General features: G+C 44.0%; 1 protein-coding gene across 1 annotated transcript; it reads right to left on the minus strand.

Annotated features, from left to right (window-relative positions):
- Positions 1–7024: 7024 nt before the first annotated feature.
- On the minus strand, positions 7025–22193 carry LOC135907617 (acetylcholinesterase-1-like). Its single transcript, XM_065439296.2, has 4 exons — positions 21722–22193; positions 15994–16183; positions 8773–9771; positions 7025–7790 (listed from the first exon to the last, which is right to left on the minus strand). The coding sequence occupies exons 1-4, from the start codon at positions 22071–22073 to the stop codon at positions 7643–7645; spliced, it is 1689 nt and encodes a 562-aa protein (XP_065295368.2). The 5' UTR covers positions 22074–22193; the 3' UTR covers positions 7025–7642.
- Between the last annotated feature and the right edge of the window lie 1562 nt (positions 22194–23755).

Genomic DNA, 23755 nt, shown 5'->3' on the forward strand with positions numbered 1-23755 from the left:
TGTGTAGGAGCCTGCTGTCGATTATTTCGAGGTTCGCCTCGGGTGGAACGTCGCTAATTGCCGCGTCTACGTCCCTTCAGAGCGTCTCGGTTCATTCGTCAATGTCCGTAATCGGCTCACCGCCTCGCCCCCTTTATTTTACTTTTTTGTGGAACGTGTTCCACTTCACGAGTTTGAGTTTACGACCTTCGCCTTCAGGGTTCGTCCCGGTCAAGCGAAGCTTTTTTCGGCAGGATGCTTATGACGCCAAGAGAGATAATCGATTTCATGGAACTTATATTGCCAGTGCGGTTATAACAGGAACGGAGGAAGTGAGTAGAACGATGTTGTACCGCGTACCATTTCTAGTGAAGTAACCAAATTGTTAGTGCTTTGATCCCAGACTGGAGTGGCGTATCCTAACGTAGATCGAATGAGTGTTTTATATAACAAGAACTTTAAAGATGAAAGTGCTGCTGAAAAGTTACGGTGTAAGGAACCTAACATTCGATGAGCCTTTTTAATTATCTTCACAACATGCAAAGACAAACTTAGACTAGATATGATATGAACACCTAAATATTTATAGGAGGAAACCGTGGCAAGGGAGAGCTGTTCAGGTAATACATGAAATGACTATTAGATGTACGAGAGACACGCATCACTTTACACTTGTTAATATTGAATTCCATTGGCCAAATATTGCATCAGTTAGATCTAAAAGTTAGGTCTGACTGAAGAATGTTAGCGTCGTTATCAGTAACTATTTAACGAAACATTACCCAGTCGTCTCTACGTTCGAGTGAAAGCGGGCGATGGAAGCAGGCGATCGCGGCCCAATCTGGCGCGCGCGAACGAAGAAAGCGCGGAGCAAACGCGCCGCTTTCTGTCGCGCGAAAGGCCGTGGGGGATGGGAGGGAGGGAGAGAGAGGGTGGGGGGGCGGCGTTTCTCTTTGGCAGCATGTCCGGCGGCAACTGCGCATTTCACGACCGGGCGAAAGGGGAACTGATGTTCGCTGCTCCATTTCGCGCGCCATATATGGAGGGAGGCGGGGACGCAGAGAGGGAGAACGCGGGGCGGCTTCGACTCCGCCAACTAGGGGCCGCAGCCTAAAGCCTGCGGTGCGCGGTCGTGCTCGCCGTATCTTGAAAATGTAAAGCTTTATGAAAATGATGTGCAGACGGCTCAGTTTGCGCTGTCTGTTCGCCGCTTTTGCGTTGAAGTGGTAGATCGCACGGAGGTCACTTCGCTCGATACCGCTGCCGCGCTTGATCTCGCCAGCGTTTTGACAGCGAGTGTCGGCGCTCGTTGAGTGTGATGTGTTCCTGTTTGCTCGTGCGCCCGGACACCACGCTTGTTAATTCAGTTAGTAAGCGAATGTTTACAAGTTTATACGGTCTTTACTTCGTATAGTTGTCTTCTAATTTGCTATCGCAGTCGATGCTTCACCTTGCGTGCGAAACTGCTACGTTTTTTTTCGTTCCATTACTCTTTGCCCTGTCCTTAACTTGTTCTCGAGCTTCTTTGTTAACCTCCAGGTTTCTGTCAATTATTTTAGCACCGGCAGAATGCAGTGATTATACAATTTTCTTTTCGACGTCAGTGGTAAGCTCCCAGTCAGGATTTGGCAATTCCTGCCATAAGCACTCTAATTCATTTTTTTTTTCAAATTTCCTTCTCATGATCATGGTCCTTTGTGAGTGATTTACAAAAATGTATTTCTCTAGAGACTCTAAAGGCTGACTGGCGATCCTGAATTCTCGCTCCCTTGCCACGCTATTGACCAATGCATTTGTCTTCTGCATATTAATCTTCAAGCCCACTCTTACACTTTGTAGGTTAAGCTCCTCAATCATGCGTTGTAATTCGTCCCCAGTGTTGCTGAACAGGACAACGTCATCTGCAAAGCGAAAGTTGCTGAGATATTCGCCGTTGATCCTCACTCCTAAGCCTTCCATGTCTAACAGTTTGAATACTTCCTCTAAGTAAGCAGTGAATAGCATTGTGTCTCTTTGCCCGACCCCTTCATGCATAGGTAACTTTCTACTTGTGGTGAACCAAGGTAGCTGCGGAATCTTGTAGATATTTCCTAAGATATTTACGTACGCTTCGTGTACTCCTTGATTACGCAATGCCTCTACGACTTCTGGCATCTTTACTGAATCAAGTGCGTTTTCATAATCTATGAAAGCCGTATAGAGAGGTTCATGGTATTCCGCAGATTTCTTGATTACCTGACTGACGACATTGGCATGTGATCCATTACTGTACGAAGGCAAATCAGAAAGTTATTGCCCCTATTTTTTATTAGCCAAAATAAGGTACAAACTGGTAATTACCAATATACGCACTATTCCACGTTCCTTACACTATTGTTCCACATAGTCTCCAAACCGGTTCAGACGTTTGTCCCATCGCAGCACTAAACTTGATATGCCCCTTGAGAACCAGCGGAGAGGTACTCAGTTAATGCCCCTGCATTTCCCTCTACGTTTGCAGCTTTCTCGATTGGTGCTTCGAAATTTCTATCTTCCTTACTTTCGCACACACTGAAGACATTGATGGTCACAAGTGCGACACCTCGATGTCACTATACAGTGACATATCCCAGCACAGTGGACGCACCTTACGGGTCCTTCTTTAAAAAAGACAGGCACAAATATGCATTTTAGGCCATATCACCTCTACTATGGTTACGTGTCCAAATTTGTCAAGAAACCAGACATTAAGCTGTAAATTGCCATCTTGCTAACGAACATTTTTTTTCAATATACGCGGCAATATGTCATCTTCCACTTGTGCTCCATTTTACGCTGTGCAATGCGTATTTGGGTACCTGCACAAGATTTTTTTTTTGTCGTGCCCATTTTCCTACACATGTGTTCGCTTCGGTTATACTGCGCCCGATTGCAGATAATGATGCTCATGAGGAAGTTGTCGCATCATGCGAGTCAGAAAAACAGCTGCGTGTGTGTAGATGACAGCTGGTATAGGAACAAGCTTTATAAAACACGTGCATAAAATGTTCTCAATTCGCTGGTGTTCTGTGTGCGCTGCTTGGCTTGTACTATATGCTATAATAAATCATATTTACCTCAAAGCGTTACGTTTTTCACTGTGTAGTGTGGAGGTCCACGCTGTTGTATAATCGCATCGCATGCACTTTTTGTATTGCATAATGACGATTTACCATTAGTAATATTACTGCGATGCGTATGCGAAAATCACCGACAGTTTTTGTAAATTTCTTGATAGTGCGTATGTCTTCACTTACTGAGGCAAAAAAAAATTTATTCCACTGACAGCCAGAAAATCTAAAATTTTATAAATGTTTCCGGCCGTAACAAGCATAGCCCACCTTTATTAGCGTTTCTGGATAAGACTTTGCGTCTACACTTACTTTTACAGCATGAAGAGGCAACAGAAAAAAAAATTGCAAAAATATCATCGATGATAGTTGTCAAAGTAAGCAAATATATTTCTCAATGCACTGCTCAATATTCTGTCAAAGTCGTCGACTTTTCGTTCCCTTCCTTTGCAGGCATGGCATACCCACATTGTTGCGGAGTGCGTGTCTACGTTCGTGGACTTTTTCTTCTCGTCCCTCGACGGTCATGGCATTCTCCCGGTGATATTGAGTCTCGCTTCTTTTTTTTAAGCTTTGTTATTTTTTGTAACAAATCGCTGCAGCCATTTGGGACGTCACTTTACTGACTTACATGGTTCAGCGACAACTGGCGTGACGTTGGTGTCATTCTGACCAACCATCGCAGTCTAGATAAAGCGGCAGTTTTCCCTCATCTTCGGTTACCTAATTTGAGTCCGCAGGTTCCTCTTACACGACAGCGATTTTCTCCTCACTACAGCGTTAGCATCTCCCCATTCTTTTAGGCAAAACTCCAGCCGCCAGACAAGTCAACGGCAGATAGTGCCAAAAAAAGCGTTTTACGATAATAGCAGGAGTTAGTTTTGTTCACAGCATGCAACAAGATTCCCTATTTTCGCTACATTGCAGACAGAAAGGGTGTAAATAAAGGAGGACGTGAAAAATAATTTTTGGAATATTTGTTAATTCCCCGTGGGCTGGTACCTGCAAGTTGCGACAAAAGAGATCAATCATTCTTATCCTAATTGGTCTATTAATTTACGGTTCATTATCTTACCCGGCAATACGTAAAGCCATAAGCACAGAAATGTACAGAAGTCTGCCTGTGCTTTCTTCGTTTTCAATATTTTTGCTGTTGCGTGAATCATGTGAATGCATAGGAAGCCATCCTGGCGTTGTTATACGGATCAAACATTTCTATGGGTTAACAACAGATCAAACTAACATCTGTGCTTGCTCAAGGTGCTTCTCTCTCACAAAATACGTGGTCACTGCACGTTTCATTTTGCCCTACAGTTCACCTGAGATCCTGAATGCGAAATATTCAATGGGAGTGCAGCAAAGGTATGTAGTGTAATATCATGTTGTAATTATATAGTACAGCTTAGGCTCAGTTACTTGTCCCTAATGGGCACGGGTTTTTTTATGGGCGCCACAAATTCGGCACTTCGGCATGCTAGAAAGGATTATATTTGCATATATTTCATACTTGCCTTAGCATCTGCTCATGCGAGTGATATTCACCATTACAGTAGACAATTTGAATATTCCTATCTTCACTGTCAGCTGGAGGTGTTCTTGAAGATTTCTCTTTTGCAAAACAAAAGAGCGTTTTTGAAAGCACTATTGAAGGAATTCAAGTTTACTCACCATAATAACGAACTGATAATTAAGACACGCTGTTTTGAGATATTGCAAAATATTAACACCCTGGCGTTATACAATGTGGCCGGAGATCTCAAGCAGACAAATTATTATTGGATTTCGCTACAATTGTATTCACCGCGTCGAACAAAGCACACTTCTTTACTTTTTCTCGATTCTCGAAGAATCTTTGCTTTTAAGAAGCTGGAAAAGTGCTGCTCTTGGAGATATAAGAAAGGCGTACGCAAATCGTAGTTTCGGGAAATGTACCTATGTATTGTCCAACTTCTGCACTTGAGCAGCCTACCGGGCCTGTGATACGTGGACACACCACGTGACACGTGGTATGTCCTGGTCGAGAGGGGCCGAGCTAGACAGCACAGCCTCCTAATGTTCGAGTGCAGGGTTGGTAACGGGAGGTGTATTGGATGTTGTGCCGACATTCCCCAGGTGATATGCAGCCCGTGTCCTGTCTCCTCCACATTTGCAAACGTGCTTAATGTTGCTTGAGTGGGGTCGACAAATCCACGCACGTGGTCGGGCTGGTTTGGCCCGACATATTAGTATCCGCATGAGCAAGGCAGGCGAACTTAAGCCTACGGGGCCGACTCGACAAACATTTGTCGGGCTCAATTCGGTGCCTTAAGAGACATTCATGCTGTCCCGTTTCAAAGCAAACATATAAAGGCTGCAGAGTGCCTCTTTCGTGCTGTCGCCATTTTAATTTAAGTTAGCGTGGCTGAAAGGTTTCACGTTCTGCGGTGCGCTTATTGGAGCAGCACACGAGTTCGTATCAGTTTTAGCTTAAAGAAGAATGTATTTTCCTACTGTCGGTGAATATCAACGGGATATTCGGCTTTAATAGTACAGTAAGATACCTTGTAGTCCGGATGAGTGCAGGAGCGTTCGAAGATTGCTAACCTTTATTTGTTTTTTTTCTCCTTATTACTTTCCTCGGTTGGACATTTTTTAGTTCGTTTCCTTAATTTCACTTTTGTGTGGATTTTTTAAGCCGCCTAGTATGCCTTGTCGTGCCGTACTGTACACAATGTGCACTAATATGAAAATTAACAAGCATCACTTCTAGTGGAAGGGCCATTAAATTGGGTCGTTTGTATAAAATTTGTGCTCGGCCAAACGTTTTTTGCTAAGACATATTTGACTTGAGAAACATGGTCATGGTGTCGGTGGTCTTCGACGCTGATTTCAATGAAATGTGAAGCACTAAAAAACTTCCAAGTATCTTGTCTTTGTAGAGCAGATGATTTTACGCAGGTGACCGAATTTTATAGCGCACATGTATGTGAACACTCAGAAACAATATCTTGATAAGCAGTTTCAACCACCTCACAGGTCTGCTATGTCATTATCATAATGGGTGATGAGAATATTCAGCCAGAGCATTCGCTACGCTGAAACCATGTAATTAGTCTGGTGAATATTTATAGAAGAATCTGAATTAAGAACGATACGGCTGTATGTATCGATTCCTCTTGACTTGCTCTTAGGACAATGGGAATTGTGAACATTCAACTAATCATGCGGCGTTGTGTAGTGGAACAGATTCCTTCTTTCCATGTCAGTAGCATGATCAGTCGAGAAACAAGCTCTCTCTCACTTTCTCTCTCTCTCTCTCTCTCTCTCTCTCTCTCTCTCTATATATATATATATATATATATATATATATATATATATATATATATATATAGATATAGCTATATATATATATATATATATATATATATATATATATATATATATATATATATATATATATATATATATATATGTTGTAGTGTTGTCATAATGACCTAAACCGCATGGCGCTCCTCAGGGTATTCGGGAGAGGTGTTCGCAAAATTCTTCAGCATAGTCAATCAGAGATTGATTGTGGAGCCACATTTTCGGGCAACAGATTTCTGGCGTCGGCGGAGGTGAGGTTCTGTGTGATGTTAATGGAATAAACTTTCCCTGGTTATCGTTTAAAATTGACAGCCCGAGTATGCGCGTTGTAAGAAAGCAATTGGATCTCAGCCGTGAAGCAACTACCTCCACTTACTGTCATTCCGTTACATGCCAATGGAGTGTCCAGTGCGGTAAAAACTAACATCTATTTTAAGAACAAATTTACTATGTATGTTAATTAGGCTATAGGTAGCCATAGCGCACCGTATATGTTTCTAAATTAGTGAAGAGTGCGATTTATTTGTTCCCAGAACACGTTTGTCCTTTGCCTTCCGTCTTGTCCTAACGAGGCACTGATAATAAAAAAGAAAGAGTCAGCAAGCTGCGAATTCTCACATTTTCCCAATGCATTTATCTCGCTCTTGTGTCTCTCTCCTTATATGTATGTGCGCATACATTGTACAATACACAAACACAAACAGTCATAAGAAGCCCAGAATGCGAACGGCACTTGGCGTTGTGCTTGCTGAGTTAGTAAAAGAATCGCACTAATATTCCGAAAGCGGGTTTGCAGGTCATGTGCTGCCTGTTGTTTTTTCCTCCATTAAAACTTCTTTCTGGGCGAGTTGGTGCATACTTGACATAAAAACTGTTTACAGCGCAAACACATGCAGCCACAAAGTATAAGGGACAGGACACAAACGCTAACTGTCAACTCTATTTCAACTGTCAACTCCTCCAATTTATGTTCATTTGTTTATTATTTACTACACTTTATAAATGAATTAAAACAACAAAAATTTTCTTTAATGTTTTACTTGGTGTGAATGCCTGTTGGCTTCTTACTGTTATCTCTCAAATCGAGCCCCTCGATTTATTTTCTTCCCCGTCCCACACCTATATATCTATAGGCGTGTGTGTTTTCTTTGTCAGGTGTGACCCCCCGTTATTTTCGTTGTTACAATACTTAGAAGTAGGCACTTATACTACTGTAGTCCCTCATTGCTTCAATAAAGTTTAAGTTCTTTGAGTGTCTTGCAGCGTTCCCCATTGTTGAAAGTGGACACTTCTGTTCCCGTTGCTGTAAGTTTCAAGTAGGACGTGGAGTCTGATGTGAACTTTGGCCAGTCAGCACCTCCGGATCCGGACAGAGACCTTTGAAAAAAGGAAAGAAAAAAAAGCTGATGCACAAATACGTCCTGAAGACAGATATGCATTAAATAAACTTTTATGGATTCTAAATTATTGCATTGAGCACTTGTATGGTTTAATTTACTCATGCATTATGAATTTTCTTAATTCAAATTGCGTTACCTCACAGTCATAGTTCAAGCACCCTTACCGCTTATTAAGCGCAAGTTTGCCTTCATTATCTATCTAACTTTCACCTTTCGATGCCTTGTGGCTTTCTTTTATGCTTACTAGAATAAAAAAAAGAAATATTTTGTTATAATATTGCCACAAACAGTTAATTCATAACTATACCTGTCTAACGTTTTCTGTCATTTGAGCCTTCTGAAGCGCACCTATTCCAGAACTTACTCTGTGCAGAACTTATTTCAGTTGGTTAGGATTGCTTTATAGACATATGGGTTGCCTGTGCACTCAAGTGTCCCAGAAATTCTGAACAATGTAACTTCTTTACTGCGTGTTGCGCTGCTTTTTTATGGCACCTGCCGATTGCAGTCACGTTACGGAAGCAGGCACCTTGCCCAGCGTCTTAGCATTTCTTGGCTACTTCAACGACAGAAAAAAATAAATAAAATTCGATTTTTATGAGTTTATGATAGGGAAACGAGCAAAATAAGAAAAGTGTTATTTGCATCTTTTTATAGAAGAATCCATTTGCTAATAATAAATGCGAACAACATTAACACTTAAAAAATTTACGGCGCGAACTAGCTCAAGCCATAATTTCGGTAAAGGTTTATGCCGTAGCTTGATACCATATGCACGGTGATCTCAATGAACACTTTTTCTGCAATATGTCGCGCTTTCTAAACTTGCTAATAGTTATTTAAATGGAGCAAATATGCAAGCAAAGTCTCCTTTCGACTTACGAACCCAGATAGGACGCTTACGCGAAGACAGTGGCTCAGACCTTGCGACTATTCGATACACGCAAGGGCACACTTACCTTCCATGTGCGAAATCACTCCACATCTGCATGATGCGCCTGCTGTACGAAATGTCATCGGCACATCCACCCTGCTTATCGAAGGCCCTGCCGAACACTTGCGGCAGGTCGTCGCCGTGGGTCATGCCGAACCACGGCAGCTTGTTTGGACAGGCGGACACGTAGTTCATCTCGTAATAGCGGACTCCCTTCCCAGATTGCGCTTCGGCGGTTGCATTGGCCAACTTGCACGCGGTGTTGAGGGCACCACAAGTCACGTGCGAGTCACCTTTTGTTTCGGCCAGCGCCTGTCGAAGGGCGTCGTAATCGAAGTCTCCGATATCCCCCATGTACCCTTCCTGAAGCTTCTCTATCTCGGACAGGGAGAGTTTATTGTACAAACTGCTCAAGAAATGCACCATTTCTGCTTTGTTAATTTGTCGGGGAGGAAGAGCCTCGGAAAAGGTATCTCTGAATTCTATGTAAATCTGGTTGGTTCCTTCGTTGGCAGTCTGCCCTATGATGACGTCCTTATCGCCTGGGAACTCCGCGATGCGGGGCTCTACGGGCAAGAACTCGTCTCCAAAGATGGGTTCAAAGATCCCGCCAACGAACGTTGGCTCAGCAGACGTAAGTAGAGTGGCGTTTATTTTCTTCATGCATGCCGCAATGCTCTGAGATGTGTTCGCAGCCGAGTCCTCGTGATAGCATCCAAAGCTAGCAGCGAATTTTCGGGAGTAGTTTAGCATTTCAGACTTGTCTTTTGCTCGTCCCTTCTTGGTTACGCCGGCGCTTTGGATGATGGCTCGCTTGAAAAGAGACTTGCTTCCTGGTGAGAGCAAATGAAAACCGGTAGAAATGCCGCCGGCGCTCCATCCGAACAGTGTGACTTCCGCGGGGTCGCCGCCGAAGGCGGCGACGTTTTCCTGGATCCATTTCAATGCGAGCTGCTGGTCGTGCAAGCCCATGTTTCCTGGGGCAGCGGGCGTTTCGTCATACAGGAAGCCGAATGACAGCAACCTGTAAGTTTGGAATCGGATCTCAGCACAGCAATATTTGCCCGCATCACCTGTTCATACCTCCCCAAGGTGTACGTAAGGTGATGCGATTCATGTGCCTTTACGTTTGAGGTATATGTTACATTATAACGTAAGTAACACATTAGCTATAATAAAAAATGTTTTAGGTATTTCTATGGTATTGTTTGAGAGACTCTACTTAGGATATAAAAAGCACTCCTACTATCGTACAAACCACACAATATGAAAACATCCACTTCTTATGCATAGGGTGGTAAGTATCAATTTTTTCATGGTCGGTCTCAAGTCTAATCGTGCATTTAATGCCTCCTGACACTGCGAGCGAAAGAAATGCGAGCCCAATGGAATGTCATTGCGCTTTTTCAAATAAATACCATGTAGACACTGCAGTACTTCGCAAAGAGTTATTTCACCCTAGAAAATCAAACTAGACATAATTATTTACAAGTACACAAGAACATACAATCTTACATAGTTATCATCACTGTTCCTTCTTCAAAATGAAGACACTAAAGCAGCCCTTCAACAAGTATGCTGCACTTTTTTCTTGTGGCGGCTCAATATTCTTCGAGCATATCGCTTCCTCTAAATACATCACACGTCATAATGCTCCCGGGCACAAACTCGCGACTTTAGTCATGCCTGCTGCCGGCATCATCTCGCATCTTTACAGAAGAAAAAAATACTTATTTACGAGGAGACAACACGCGTAGTAGTATTTAGATAGTGAGAAGAAGGAAAGTTGGGCAGGTTGTTATGAATTCATTTGTTGATTAAAAAAGATACCTAAGGTGACCAGGAGGGCCACGAAGGAAAAAAGCAGCCGTGGCGGCCGCGCCCATAAATTTTTTAAACAATGAGAACACGTGAATTTGAACAACTTAATAAACTTTGGCATGTAAACAGGCGACAAACTGCGAGAAACAAGAAAAAGAAATTGGCAGTGGCTTAGCTCGGCTATGCCATGATATACGTAGCGAAAGCTCAGGCATAGCATGGTTAGCCTTGGTTATTCTTGATTGCAAGTCCAGGTTTGTCTGGTTGTCTAGCTATATTGCGGCGTTTAGCCAGTTGTTCGGCGCGCTCTTTGTCTGTTTCCTGGGCGATTGGTTTCCTCTTCATCTCGTTCCGATGTCGGTTCCAGGCCTTCTACTGCTTATCAGAATTGTCGCCGTCCATACTGCCGCCTCAACTGTGGCTGCGGCACCCGCGAACTCTCCTTTTCAATCTTCCGACATGTTATCAGGCATGCGACGCAGCTGGCGAAGCAACCGGAGGTGAGCGCAACGACGAGAAACGCGGTGTGACGTCATACCAAATGGCGGAGGTTAAAAGGCGCGGCGCTGGGCAGTGGCGGAACACCTTCGGCTCGGTGCTACTACTGGCGCATGCGCAGTAGTGACTCGGGAGTGAGAGAGAGAGTGAGAGAGAGAGAGAAATATCCACGGCGAGGCGCGCTGTTAGATACGGGACCTTTTCCTGACCCTTCGAGTTCACCAGACCACATCGAATCGCGTCAAAGCTAATTAAGGAGCGTAGAAGCACATCTGCCCCGTTCCCGAGGCGCGGCACGTGCAAACAAGTTGGCGTCCCCCACCTCGTGCACAGCATCTCGATCTGTTCACTGCTGGACTCTTCCCGAAAGTGTAGCGAGAGCCTGGCACTGTTCCAGGTAACCTGGGTCCCGAGGCAAGACGGCTGTGATGCACCGTGAAGCGCTGGCAGCAATCCACCCATCCGCCTTTGTGAAGGCCGTTGCGGACCGGGAAGGCAATACCGCAGACAAATAATCCCTCGGACAATTGGAGCCCAAGGAGTGACCCTCTGAGCCGAATGTGACGTACACTAGCACGGGCGCCTACCATTGGCCGAAAATGACGACACCTGAGCGGGCTCGCTGATTGGCCGAACGTGACGTGACTTCGAGACACCGAAGGGGTTAAAAGCCAGAGACCGGGAGCAGCAAGGGAGCATTCCTTCACTCATCTATTTCGAGCTTCTTGCCACGGGCCGCAGCGTCCGAGTTGCTGGCGGCCGGTAATGACTTGATGACTTTTCATTTTTTCGTACTCTCACTGTAAATAATGTAAATAAACCTCCAGTTTTTCATCTCAAAGTCCTCCTCAACCTCGGCCAACTCCCACACCCAACGGCAAGGTCCAAGATCTGGGAGACAGCAATTGAGATTGTCCTCCATATCCAACAGCGCGTTGTGACGTCATGTGCTTCCTCGGAGCACCGCCACGGCAAAATTGCAAGTTCGCGGTCAGTAAAGCTTTCGTTTGAAAAGGTTAGTGAGAGCTATGCAGTGACAGAGAAATCTCCCACTCAGTACTCTCACAAGCTGTTATTAAATGTATTTTTAATAACAGCGCCTCGCGGGTTTATCACGTCGCTTCGCCTTCGCATCGAGCAATGACGGCAGTGTCACAGGACAAAGGAGTGCAGCTACATTGCATGTGTTAAAAAACAAGAAACTTGATAATGATTGTTACTGAACGCTTATTTTGCCCGCTCGTGCTACGTTACTAGAAAAAAAAGAAATAATTAATAATTGCTTTTTACGTGGCATACGCACAGTTTCATTATGAGGCGCGCCACAGTAGAGGGTTACCTAATAATTTTTGTACCTACAGGGCTCTTTACCATGCACTTTCATGCGAGTGTGACGTGTTTGCATTTTGACTCCGTCAACACGAGGCCACCACCGCCGAGATCCAACACGTCACATCGAGCTCAGTGGTGCCCCTTAATAGTTTCGTGCATGATCAAGTCTGCGCAACATAGGAAAAGTCCCAAGAGAAAAACTATTGATACAGTACGCCTATCGAAAAGAAGGGGTAAAAAGGCTCGTAGCATACGCTTTAGTTTGCACTGTTTCTATTGCATTCTCTAATTTTTCAATACCCAATGCTGCGTAAGTTTCACATGCTTAACGACAACTACGACAAACGCATTCTTAACGACAAAACAACCAGATCCGTTCTACTACACTCACGACAAACGCATTGTGGGTAAGGCAAAACTAAGCTCTTTCCGTTTGTTAGCTTTCTCCTTTTTTGCTATATTTTCTTTCTTCACAATAGAACACATTGTGATGGTAGCTTCACCTACTTTCAAAATATTTTAACCATTTATTGAACAGTATAGGTGGTTCCAGCAAGTACATAACGTAGCGTAAGTAGAACGAAAGTAGCCTAATTGCATTATTATCGTGTACATATGTAAGTTATCGTAGCTGCCTATAACTACGTTGAAAAAAAAGCAAGTATGGGTTTTACCGGAACCAGCTGTTCTTTTTACCTACAGGCATATTTCTTCAATGTTATGCCGCGCATTCTAGGCAATAAAAAAGGTCGTATAAATGAGAGTTCCTAGGGTGATTATGCTGAAATAAAAAAAGAAAATCAACGCGCGTGTATGTTCACATGTCTGTTAGTGTTTGCTGTTGCCTTTACAACCGGAATATCCGGCGGATGTCATAATAGGCATATTTTACGCTTGAAGGTGTTAAGTACGGCCAATATAATAATCCGCCATCACCAGCAGGGCTGGCGGGAGAACACGAATGAAAAGAACAAATACCGGTGCCGTCAACCCGGTGCTGTACTTTGCGTGGACACATTTGAGAATTACAGCTTTCGGATGTCTCGTACTCTGGCCCGGATGTGTGGCTTGAAAGAGGTGGATCCTTGTCTCTATTTCATTGACCAGGATTTGGTATATTTTGCGTTATGTGGCAATCTTGGTCCATTCATGAATGGCCCAGATTTCACAGCAATCTGACTCACTTCATACTTGCATTAAAATTACTCTTCGCCAGTACTTATAAGTACTTGTATGCTCAGGTTTATCTCTGCATCGTAGTTGTAACCTGATGCTTATCACGCTTTCTTGTCGCAGTAAAGGAACACTTCACGAGATAATAGACTCGCAATATGCTTTCTCGAAAAAGAAATCTGTGTAGTTAGTACTTCTTGACCGCAAATAATTTATTATTGAAAATGTTGAGGGTAATGAGCTTGTGCTTGGCATATTTGCCATCTTTTGCAAACCGCTTGGTTCACTAAACCGCAAAATCCTTCTGAAGAAACTTGAGCATTATGGAATACGGGGTAAAGCCAGTTGTTTCATAGATAGTAATACTGTTTGCGATTACTTTAGTAATCGCAAAGAGTATGCATCAATTAAACCTTATAATTCATAACTTTCATCAACATCTTTCGGCGTTATACAGGGTAGCGTCCTTGGGCCGTACCCGCTGAACGTCTCCATTAGCGATAAAATTAATAATACTCCGCTTGTGAAATGCGCTATTTATGCAGACGAGAGTAGCTTATTTCGTATTGATGATGATTGCAGTAGGTCGTTTCATAAAGGAAATGAACTTTTGCCTAAGCTCTAGTTGCGGAGTACTTACAAACTGCAATAAAACAAAAGTAGTAATGTTTAGATCAAAACGAAAACATTTCGAAGGGTGTCATCACTTATGCTAAATAGCTACCATATTGACATAGTCTACGAGTTCAAGACGTTGGGTGTGATCATTTATGACCCGCATGCAGGACACATTGTAAACAAGTAGCGCGCACTTCAGGTTTGCTGGATTGTCACAGAGACCCACTCGCAGTTACCACAAGATCCCAACTACACATTTCATGTGTTTCTCATGTATACGCTATTGTTTCTTGTCTTGGGGACAATTACCGCTACGAACACTGATAAACCAACTCGTACGCAGCACAAAATATTTCCACGTATATGCGATCTGCCTCTACCTGTTTCCGTTAACGCAGAAAAGAAAACATATCACAAAGTTGGTATGAAAACTTTTTATTAGTTCTGTCTGTCTGAGTACCGAGCAACGAGAAGAAACGTAAAATCTGTTTTTTTTTATTACCGAGAATTTGCTTTCCAGAATATGGAAACGCATGCTCAACTGTACGAACTGCTTACAGTGAACAAATTGTGAGAAACAAGATTCCGAAAGAACTGAATTCCCATCATAACAAAAAAACAACCTTGACGTCGAGTGTTAGGCGTAAAAAATGATAAGGGAATTGTACTTGCAGCTCGTTTTGTGTCACTGAACATATGCGACCATGAACTTGTGCAATTATTTTGTTGTGTGCTTTTTTGAATGCATTCAGAATATTTTGTACTTTTTTTCATGTTAACGTACTTACTGATTGTGCGGGCTTTTCTAGTCAGCAGGTGAGAGCTCTATCAAGCTGCCCAGTCAGCAGCTTTTTTTTTTCCTCACCCCACCTTGGTTTGCCCTTTAATAGTATAAGTATAATATTGGTCTATTTTTTATCTATCTTCTTCCTCATTTGCCGTTCCCGTTGGGCGAGTGCTCCGTCATCTTCGCCGCCTCTCAGATGACGGGGCGTGAGCATGCACTAAAACGCGAAGGCCTATCATAGAGAGTGCTTTGCCGCATGACATCTCTAAAACAAACGAACCAACGCCTTCAAACTCGTTACTTTTTCAAAAAACTTGCCATATGCCATCCTAATGTGAGCTTTAATTCCTGTGGCCCTCCGTCTACTGGTTGACCAATATAGCGGTTGTCTGTGTGCTGTATTACGTACCTGACTCTCTAAAGCGACTACCTCTGCCAGCTGCAATTTGTAAGATGACAGTTGGTTAGGTGCCATTGTATTATTATTGCACGCACTTACAAAAACTAACTACATTATCTTTTTTATCCAGAACATATTCTTTAGCACACCTGAGTCTATAAAGTAGCCGGCCCACTTTTCAGGCGCCGTCACCTACTTATGTCCCGCCTAAACAAGAAAAGAAAGAGATTCCAGGCCAAATTGCAGATAATCTCATTGACCGTCACTATAACGTAATTTTTATTTTACTTTGTTCATTGAGCTGGGCTTCGCTGTTTGGAATTTCTTGTATTAAACGTGCACTTGTGACCTTAAATAACTCATGCCACTTTGTTTTTTTATTATCTTTATTAAGTCTAGAGCCTCAAATGACGCTTGGAGAAAATAAAGCAAACCTATGTTTTGTTTGCTCGAAATAAGTTAAAAAGGGGACCCACCCAGAGAAGCCAGTGAGGCATGAATAAAAACATTTAAGGACCGCTAGCGGCGCATCTCTTGCAGTTCTTTTTTTTTTGGTCACGCTTTCTTTACTATCAAATGTATTGAATTTTTGTACTAAATGAAGAAAGCTTGTTTACCTGTAGGCGATGGTTACCACCACGACATCGCCGAGGGCTGCCAAGTGTGTTCCATCATCAAGTGGCATGGCAGCGGATCCCGATTGAAAACCACCTCCATGAAGCCAGGCCATCACCGGTAACCCTACTGAAGCGTTCAGCTTGGGTGTCCATACGTTCAAGTACAGGCAGTCCTCGCTTTTTGGCTGATCTGTGCGCGAATACGACCGTTTTGATGCTGTTACTATCGCCCGTTTCTTCACTGCGATGTAAACAGCGTGAACACAATGCCCAGTGCACTCATGAGTAAAAAGCTAGGATGCATGAAATAAGAAATATTGACTAATTGAACTGTGGGCCGCGCTCGTTTCATGACAATAGTCTTTTACATTTGATCCTTGATCGCACGCTTTGCTTCTTCGCGCCTAAAACAACATTAGGATGGCGATCGGCTCAACAAGTTGGTTGACACATATAATGAGTGCAGCGCCTCCTGTTCCGTTGAATTGACAGATTCTGCCCACATTAACTATGTTACGTAACTATTAAAAATGCACAATGCAAGCTTCAGAGTTCCGTCATGAGCACAATGAACAGACAGCAGCAAACACAGACTACACACAAACGCATCCAAAACTTCCGGGGAAGAATCTTTGCGAATTTAGGTACCTAACTTTATAGACATCCTAAGAGTAGCGGTTTTAAAAGCTTACAGCACACGGATGTCTAAAAAAATGAGTATAACCAATGAGCTGACACAATAAAATGGTGTTATCGAAGTGAATGCTTACTAGTAGTCTTTATAAAGATCATCACGCAATGCAAAAATATTTGCCGGCCTGATCAGTTGGGTTGCGGACACTACATAGCGCCTGAACGCACAGATGTCACAAAAGGACACGCAGGAAAATGGAAACCAGTGAAAAAAGCAGGACGTGAGACCGCGGGATGATCAACTTTGAAGCGCAGGCCTTATCTACAACGTAGCACGGCACCAATGTCTACAGCCGCGCTTACACTAGGCTATGCGCCCAATGAAGTCGTTATTTTTTATACAGCCACGAAGCACTGAGGTATGACGGTCGCTTTAATTTCTATTCTGAAAAAAAAGAAATCGAAAAAGACCAATAAATGCACGAGTAATTAGTTTGCCAAGACCCATAACTGAGCACGCAAGAATAGTATGGGATCCCTACACCCAAATTAGCTTTCTAAAGCTAGAGAAGCTCCAGCGCCTTACTTCAAGGTTTATATGTATACGTCGCTGCATGGACTCAGAGCTTTATTCCACATCGCTATGACACTTTGCTCGCTGCTGCTGCCACGTTTCCTCACGCCAGCTGTTTGACAACGAGTGTCCGTGGTCATCGAGCGCGGACTGTTGCTGTTTACCTGTGTGCGCGTACACCATGCTAGATATTTTTTAGAATAAATAAATGTTTACAACGGGGCGTTCTACTCCGGTGGCTGCGGCGTGTATTGAATACGATCTGCGGTGCGGACAGCGTAGGCGTCAAGGAGCACCCAGAGCCGATAACGTCGTGTGTGCTATAGCACCCATACGCTTCCGCGTCAACCGCGTTTACGAAGGGAAACGTCGTTGCAACAATTATTTTTGTGCGCGCAATGTATTCAGAACAAAGTTGCCACAACAGAAAGGCTTCTGTCGCTATTTAAAACAAAATCGCCAATTTGTCAAGTTCGACTTGCCACAACCACGATATGCTTACGAGGCATGCCTTAATGGCAGACCCCGCCTTAATCTTGAGAACCTGAGGTATATTTTAACGTGCATGATAATCCCAGCGTTCTTGCATATCGCCCCCATTATGTTGCAGCCAGACAAGCCGCGAATCAGCTCGCAACACCCGCCGTGGTTGCTCAGTGGCTATGGTGTTGGGCTGCTGAGCACGAGGTCGCGGGATCGAATCCCGGCCACGGCGGCCGCATTTCGATGGGGGCGAAATGCGAAAACACCCGTGTGCTTAGATTTAGGTGCACGTTAAAGAACCCCAGGTGGTCAAAATTTCCGGAGTCCTCCACTACGGCATGCCTCATAATCAAAAAAGTGGTTTTGGCACGTAAAACCCCAATTATTATTATTATTATTATCAGCTCGCAACCACGTGATCACCAGCTCAACCCAATAGCCACTGCGTTACTCAGGACCGGTAACTAGCGCTGTATACCTGAATGCCACCAACTGGATGTTATGGTTTTTTTTATTCAATGCAATTTATATTGTGGTATTGTAGAATTTGGTGTGTAAACAAATAAACCGGTCTTGTTAGAATGAAAACAAAAATAACTTAGTACAGTTTCCGTGGCTGTTCACTGGTTGCAGCATCCCGCTGCCAAGCCAAAGGTTGCGGCTTTGTTCCGGGGCCCCGCCGGCCGTATATTGATAGGGTCGATAGGGTGAATTGCACAAAGTGCCCGTACACCACATTTGTTTAAATTTTCTATTAGGCATCGTAGACGCAATATCTTCGTCACTCTGACATTCACTCTAGCTTGAACATAACGTGGAAGAATATGGAGGCCCAGAGAAGAAACAAATGAACTCCAGTAAGATTAACTGAAAGTGATAGAAAATAATGAAGTTATTGGAGGAAACTATGTAATTTTTAGAAATAAATGCTGATATGCCTGCTCACTCCGTTTCGCTGATAGTAATAATTACCCCCTTTTTATTTCTTAGATTCTAACTTTCTACTTTTTTCTTGCCATAATTTCTCTTTATTAATTATTTTTAATTGCTTTATGCCCGTTATGCGCAGCCGCACAGATGAGGGCACCTATTCTTTTATTATACTTTGTTTTTACATCATAATATATGTTCCTTGAACATGATGTTTACAGAAGTTGAGTTTTGATGAGCAAAAACCTCGATCTGACCGTTAGGTCACGTGGATTTTAGGATATGCGTGAATCACGGGTTGGCATTCATTTATGTAAAGGGTATGTTTATGTAAAGGGTATGTATGTTATGTAAAGGGCCCACTGGCGCGAACTGGTGACATTGTGTAGGGCACCACTTGCGCATCGTCGTGCAGCAGTACACCGAAGCACGCACGAATGCGAGCATGTGCTCAACGGGCCAGAACACCCCTCTCTCCCAACTACGCTTCCCAGAGCTGCTCCCTCAAAATGCACCTCGATGCTCCTGAGCCTGGTGCGCCCCGAATTCGGCAGTGTCATTGACTTGCACAGCTTGTTGCCGAAAGCGACAGTCGTCAGCAGCTTGATTTTCGGAAAAAAGGCACGAGGAAGTGGCAGCTGAATCTGTGCCGCAGGTGGCTTTATTTGCTCCGCCAAACAGGAACAAGCAGCGGTGAATGTGGCAGGCGACCACAAGCTTACGGACCACGCGAGTCCATCCATGCCGGACTACGTCTCCGAGCCCCCTAACGATGCAACACCTGGCGTTAAGAAACGTGTTACGTCGGAAAGGCGTCCCCTTGCTCTTTATCGTCGGGCCAATCTCCTTGTGTCCCGTCACACTTTTCGACTTCCTCTTAGCCTTAGGACAAGTAACTTCTCCAGCCCTGCGGCCCACACACTGAGACCAGCCAGCTGGCACGTGGCCGATATCATTTCGGAGGAATGAAAGGAAAATTTAAGGGTCTGACGCCGCCAAAACGAAGATGTCAATTTGAGGCTAGCCGTATTGAGTGACGGCGGATTAATTTTGACCACATTGGGTTCTTTACGTGCATGTCCAAGTACACGAGCGTTTTTTTTATTTCACGCTTATCGAAACGTTCGCTATCGAACCCGCGAAGTCAATAGTCACAGCACAACGCCCCAGCACCTAAGAAAGAGCGGCGAGCAATTCCATTGAATGCTGCTGCACACGCGGAAGCGCATCGCCGCAGCTGCGGAAGAGCACGTTGCGTAATTTTAGTTGCATTTAGTTGCACGATGCATTTTAGTCTAGCCTTCGCCTCGAGGGTAGCAGAAGCACCTGATGTATTACTGAGAGGCCGTCTGACCCGAGCTGGTCTGGCCTGTGGGCTTTTGTCGTCAGCTGTAGGGATGCTTGATTTCTACTCAATGTACAGCGTTCAGTGAGACTACACGCAGGCGACACGTAAGAGCAACGTGTAACGAACTGACGGGATCTCCACTATGGCAATTTTTTGCTCGTTAGCGTAGTACAGGCGAGTTTATTAGCCAGTTACTGGCTCCTAATATCGCAGAGTACACGTAACATCAGGCTTAGAGGGTCAACTGACCCGTAGGAGTGCCCTATAAGAATCACTTACCTTAATTGGTTAAATACATGTGCTATCAACGTAAATTAAAACTCTCGTCATTCCAAAATTAGAACATTGCAGTTTTTTTTATTTCCTATTTCACGTGCATTTGTAACAGTGGCCTACTAAAAGTCCAAGCGTAAACTTCGCGCTTATTTCACGCTCAGAGACCGGCTTCTGTGGTATCGTATCTCACAGCGGCATAACAGACTTTGCTATCATACGTTTTCTGATCGCGTTTCAATTTACGGTAGTTGCCAACGAATGTCTCACAAAGTGAATAAATGGGCAGCTGCTTTGGCGACCTAAGTCGTGAAGTACTGGCATCGTAATCCTAAGGTCGCACAATTGTCTGTTAGAGTGATTTCCTTTGTCATTTTCTTTATAAAATTACGCTTTTGGTTAGCTGTAATCGCCATCTGTATTTAGTTATGTAACACAATAAAAATACCCTGATTGTCTCCCTATGACGCCATCGTCTTCATAATCTCTTGGATACATATGCTTACCTGAAGGTGGTTGTTTGAATGCCATCTGCATTTGTTAATGTGTTATTGTTGTTATTGTTATGTGTTAGAACAATCTAACCTCAATTGCCCTACTCTGCAGCGTTAGAATTCATGTTTACCGTTTTCTTTGACTTTATCACTTCGTACGACATTGGCTTCTGTAGAGATTATTTTAACTAGGTAGAAGCCTCTTGTTGCTATTGAACTTTACTTTGGCTTTTTTTGCCCCGTATGAGGTAAAACTTATTAGGGTTTTAAAATGTCAAGATAGCGAAGTTGATTATATAGAGCCTGTTCTGCTGACTCGCAACAGAAGTACGTATACTTAGATGTTGCGCCAAGTCTTTAGCATTACCGTTGTGGAAGTAAACCACATACAAATTTTGCATTTGTTACATAAAAGACGCTAAATAATGTTAAAGAGAACGGTGAGTGGAGTTGGCATTTGTTGCGGACGAAGAGAAAAGCTTTCAATTATGATTGTAATACTAATGATTGCCGTTACAGTGTGTCACTAATAAAACATATTGCTTCGTCCCTTTATTCATTTTGTTCACGTACTTAAACAGCTGAAGAGTGGCATAGTTTAGTCGAATATATATATATATATATATATATATATATATATATATATATTTGTTCTCGTCGATTATTTTAAAATTTCATTAGCAACGAAAGAAAGAGTAGGATCTAATTTTTAATTTTATAGCATTGGAGCTAGAAATATGCGCATTAGAATTATGCGTATTTGTATGCTCTCCGCAGTATCATGCGACACACAAACAAAACTAAAACGTTAATGTCAAAAAGTACTATTACCGTGTCGCTGCTATTTTCCTATATACTGAGCACAACAGCTGGAAGTACCTTACCACCCTACTGTTCTGCATGCTTTATTTTACTGGTGAAAACTAGCGCAAACAATCAAAGCCGCAGCTCTTAAACACAGTCCCACCAACGAGAAGAGAACGCGCTACTCACCGTATGGCACCCATACTAGATTCCTAGGCGAAGCTACGTTGAGTTGCATGCACGAAGGGGGCGTCCTCGTCGCGTCTCTGACTTCTTCAGCCCATGGCGCAGCGGGCTCGGGCTTCTGGTACCGCAGCTCTCCAACCGGCGGTCTAGCGTAAGGCACTCCAGTAAAAGCGTAGACGTACTTGTCGTCCAACGCAGGACGCTTTGCGCCGCGTAATTTACCCGCAGAGATACGTACAACCGGAGATTCTCCCTCTTCCAAAAGGACAGCGCCGCCCGTTTCTTGGGTCCACGCGCAACAGAGGCACGTCAAAGTCAAGAGCAACGCGAGGACGCTGTTTGCCGGCATAACCATGTTCCTTTACGCCGTGCGGCAGCTCCCAAAGACCCGCACGATTCGCTGACTGGAAGCGACAGTGTTTAATGAACGCGGCCTGACCGGAAAGTCCCGCAGCTGTGCGAAATGTTCGTGAGCGTACATGAGGGTAAACTGTGGAAGGCGAGGGCTGTTGCGAGAGGGGCGACGAACGAAGCGATCGGATTGCCTCGATTTCCGCGCGGATAACCTGAATACGTGTTGGCGAAATGCCATGCCTTCTGTTTGTCGTCTTGTATACGTTTGTTCGTTCTTTCGTTTTTTTTTTTTGTTTACCCAGACTGTATTTCTTGGCGTTAGACGAAACGTCTGCGGCCTGCTTTCAAGTCCTTGACCGCTCGCTCGTCTTTGATGGTGTAAGCTCCTGAACCCTGTACAGAGATACTAGAAGTGGCGACGAACCCGACAAACAAGTTTTATCTCGTCGTATCGCATTTGGAGACGGGACGGAGAACTGGTTGTACCGCGTCTATTCACTGAGAAATTACTCGATTGCACTCGCTTGAACTACGAGTGCGTTTCCTCCTCTTGACATGGTAATCCACGGCTCGGAGATCAACGACCGCCTATATTGTGTTCCGCTATGGTGAGCATAGTGCTTGCAAACACACTGCGTTCCTGTCGTGGACAACGTCTCCCTAGCAGCTGCTTCAAGGCCAGAGATCGTCAACGAGCTCGAAGTGGTTGTCCTTGAGCTGTCGTTATGCCTGGCAAACGAAAACGTTCATGATGTGGGGGCGCAGAGCATAGGTACACACAGGAATATAACGAAGGAAGCAAGCGCTGGTTTTCGTCTCTATATTTATGGTAAACAAGCGCCAAATATTACAAGCAAAGCAGACTCCGCCAAAAACGCGAAGTGATACGAAGAAAAAAAAGGAAAAACAATAAAAAAACCAAGCAACCTCGAAATCTCAGTACCATAATTGCGAATACCTTCGTTCATGTGTGCTCTCTCATACGAGGCACTGCAATAGCCTAAAATAATTGTTCACTTTTTTTTTTACTCCGCAAAGGCATGCGAAAGTATGCCTTCTGCAGTGGCTACGACGACTCGCAGGTTCTAAAGCTACGGCGGACGTACGCGCAAGCAGTCAAGTTTGTCGTGTTAAAGGTGCGGTGGAGCTATAAGGAGAAAGCTGTTCCGTAACGGCATTCCACAAAGTTTCCGCGTCCTTCAAAACACAGTGGCTAGAATACATACAGAGGTACTTAATATACGCGCATACTTTCTCGTCATCTCCTGGGCTTGCTGGGATTCTGCGCTAACGAGCAGTGTAATCTACCTTCTGTAGTTAAGTTTAAATGGTCTCAGTGTTAGTGCGGCGGACGACTCGGTATTCTAAGGAAAGAGGCGCTTAGAAATGGCTGTATGCGTTGAACACGGAATAAGACAAAACGTTGGAGCAGAATATACAGCGCTCCACAACTGAATCGCGGTACTGAGGATATCGCCGCCCCTGAGTGATGGGTACATCAAACCATTGTACAAATACGACGAGCACTTTTGTGACGCACTGTTATTATATTTAGACCACCAGAGATCACCCAGCGCTATACGTTAGTGGAAAACATGCCGGCCGCCATATACGAGCGAGCGCCTCGATACGAGCGCCTCGTTTCAATAGCTAGACACTGTTGATAAATTGCACAGGAATCCT

The sequence above is a fragment of the Dermacentor albipictus genome, chromosome 10, assembly GCF_038994185.2.
Source record: "Dermacentor albipictus isolate Rhodes 1998 colony chromosome 10, USDA_Dalb.pri_finalv2, whole genome shotgun sequence".
Taxonomy (NCBI): domain Eukaryota; kingdom Metazoa; phylum Arthropoda; class Arachnida; order Ixodida; family Ixodidae; genus Dermacentor; species Dermacentor albipictus.

Excerpts from the sequence above, each read along its gene's own strand:
- LOC135907617 (XM_065439296.2), bottom strand. The coding sequence starts at position 22,073 with ATGGTTATGCCGGCAAACAGCGTCCTCGCGTTGCTCTTGACTTTGACG. Across the intron at positions 16,184-21,721 it reads TCTAGTATGGGTGCCATACG|ATCAGCCAAAAAGCGAGGAC; the intron begins GTGAGTAGCGCG and ends ATTCGCGCACAG. Across the intron at positions 9,772-15,993 it reads GTGGTAACCATCGCCTACAG|GTTGCTGTCATTCGGCTTCC; the intron begins GTAAACAAGCTT and ends CCAAACTTACAG.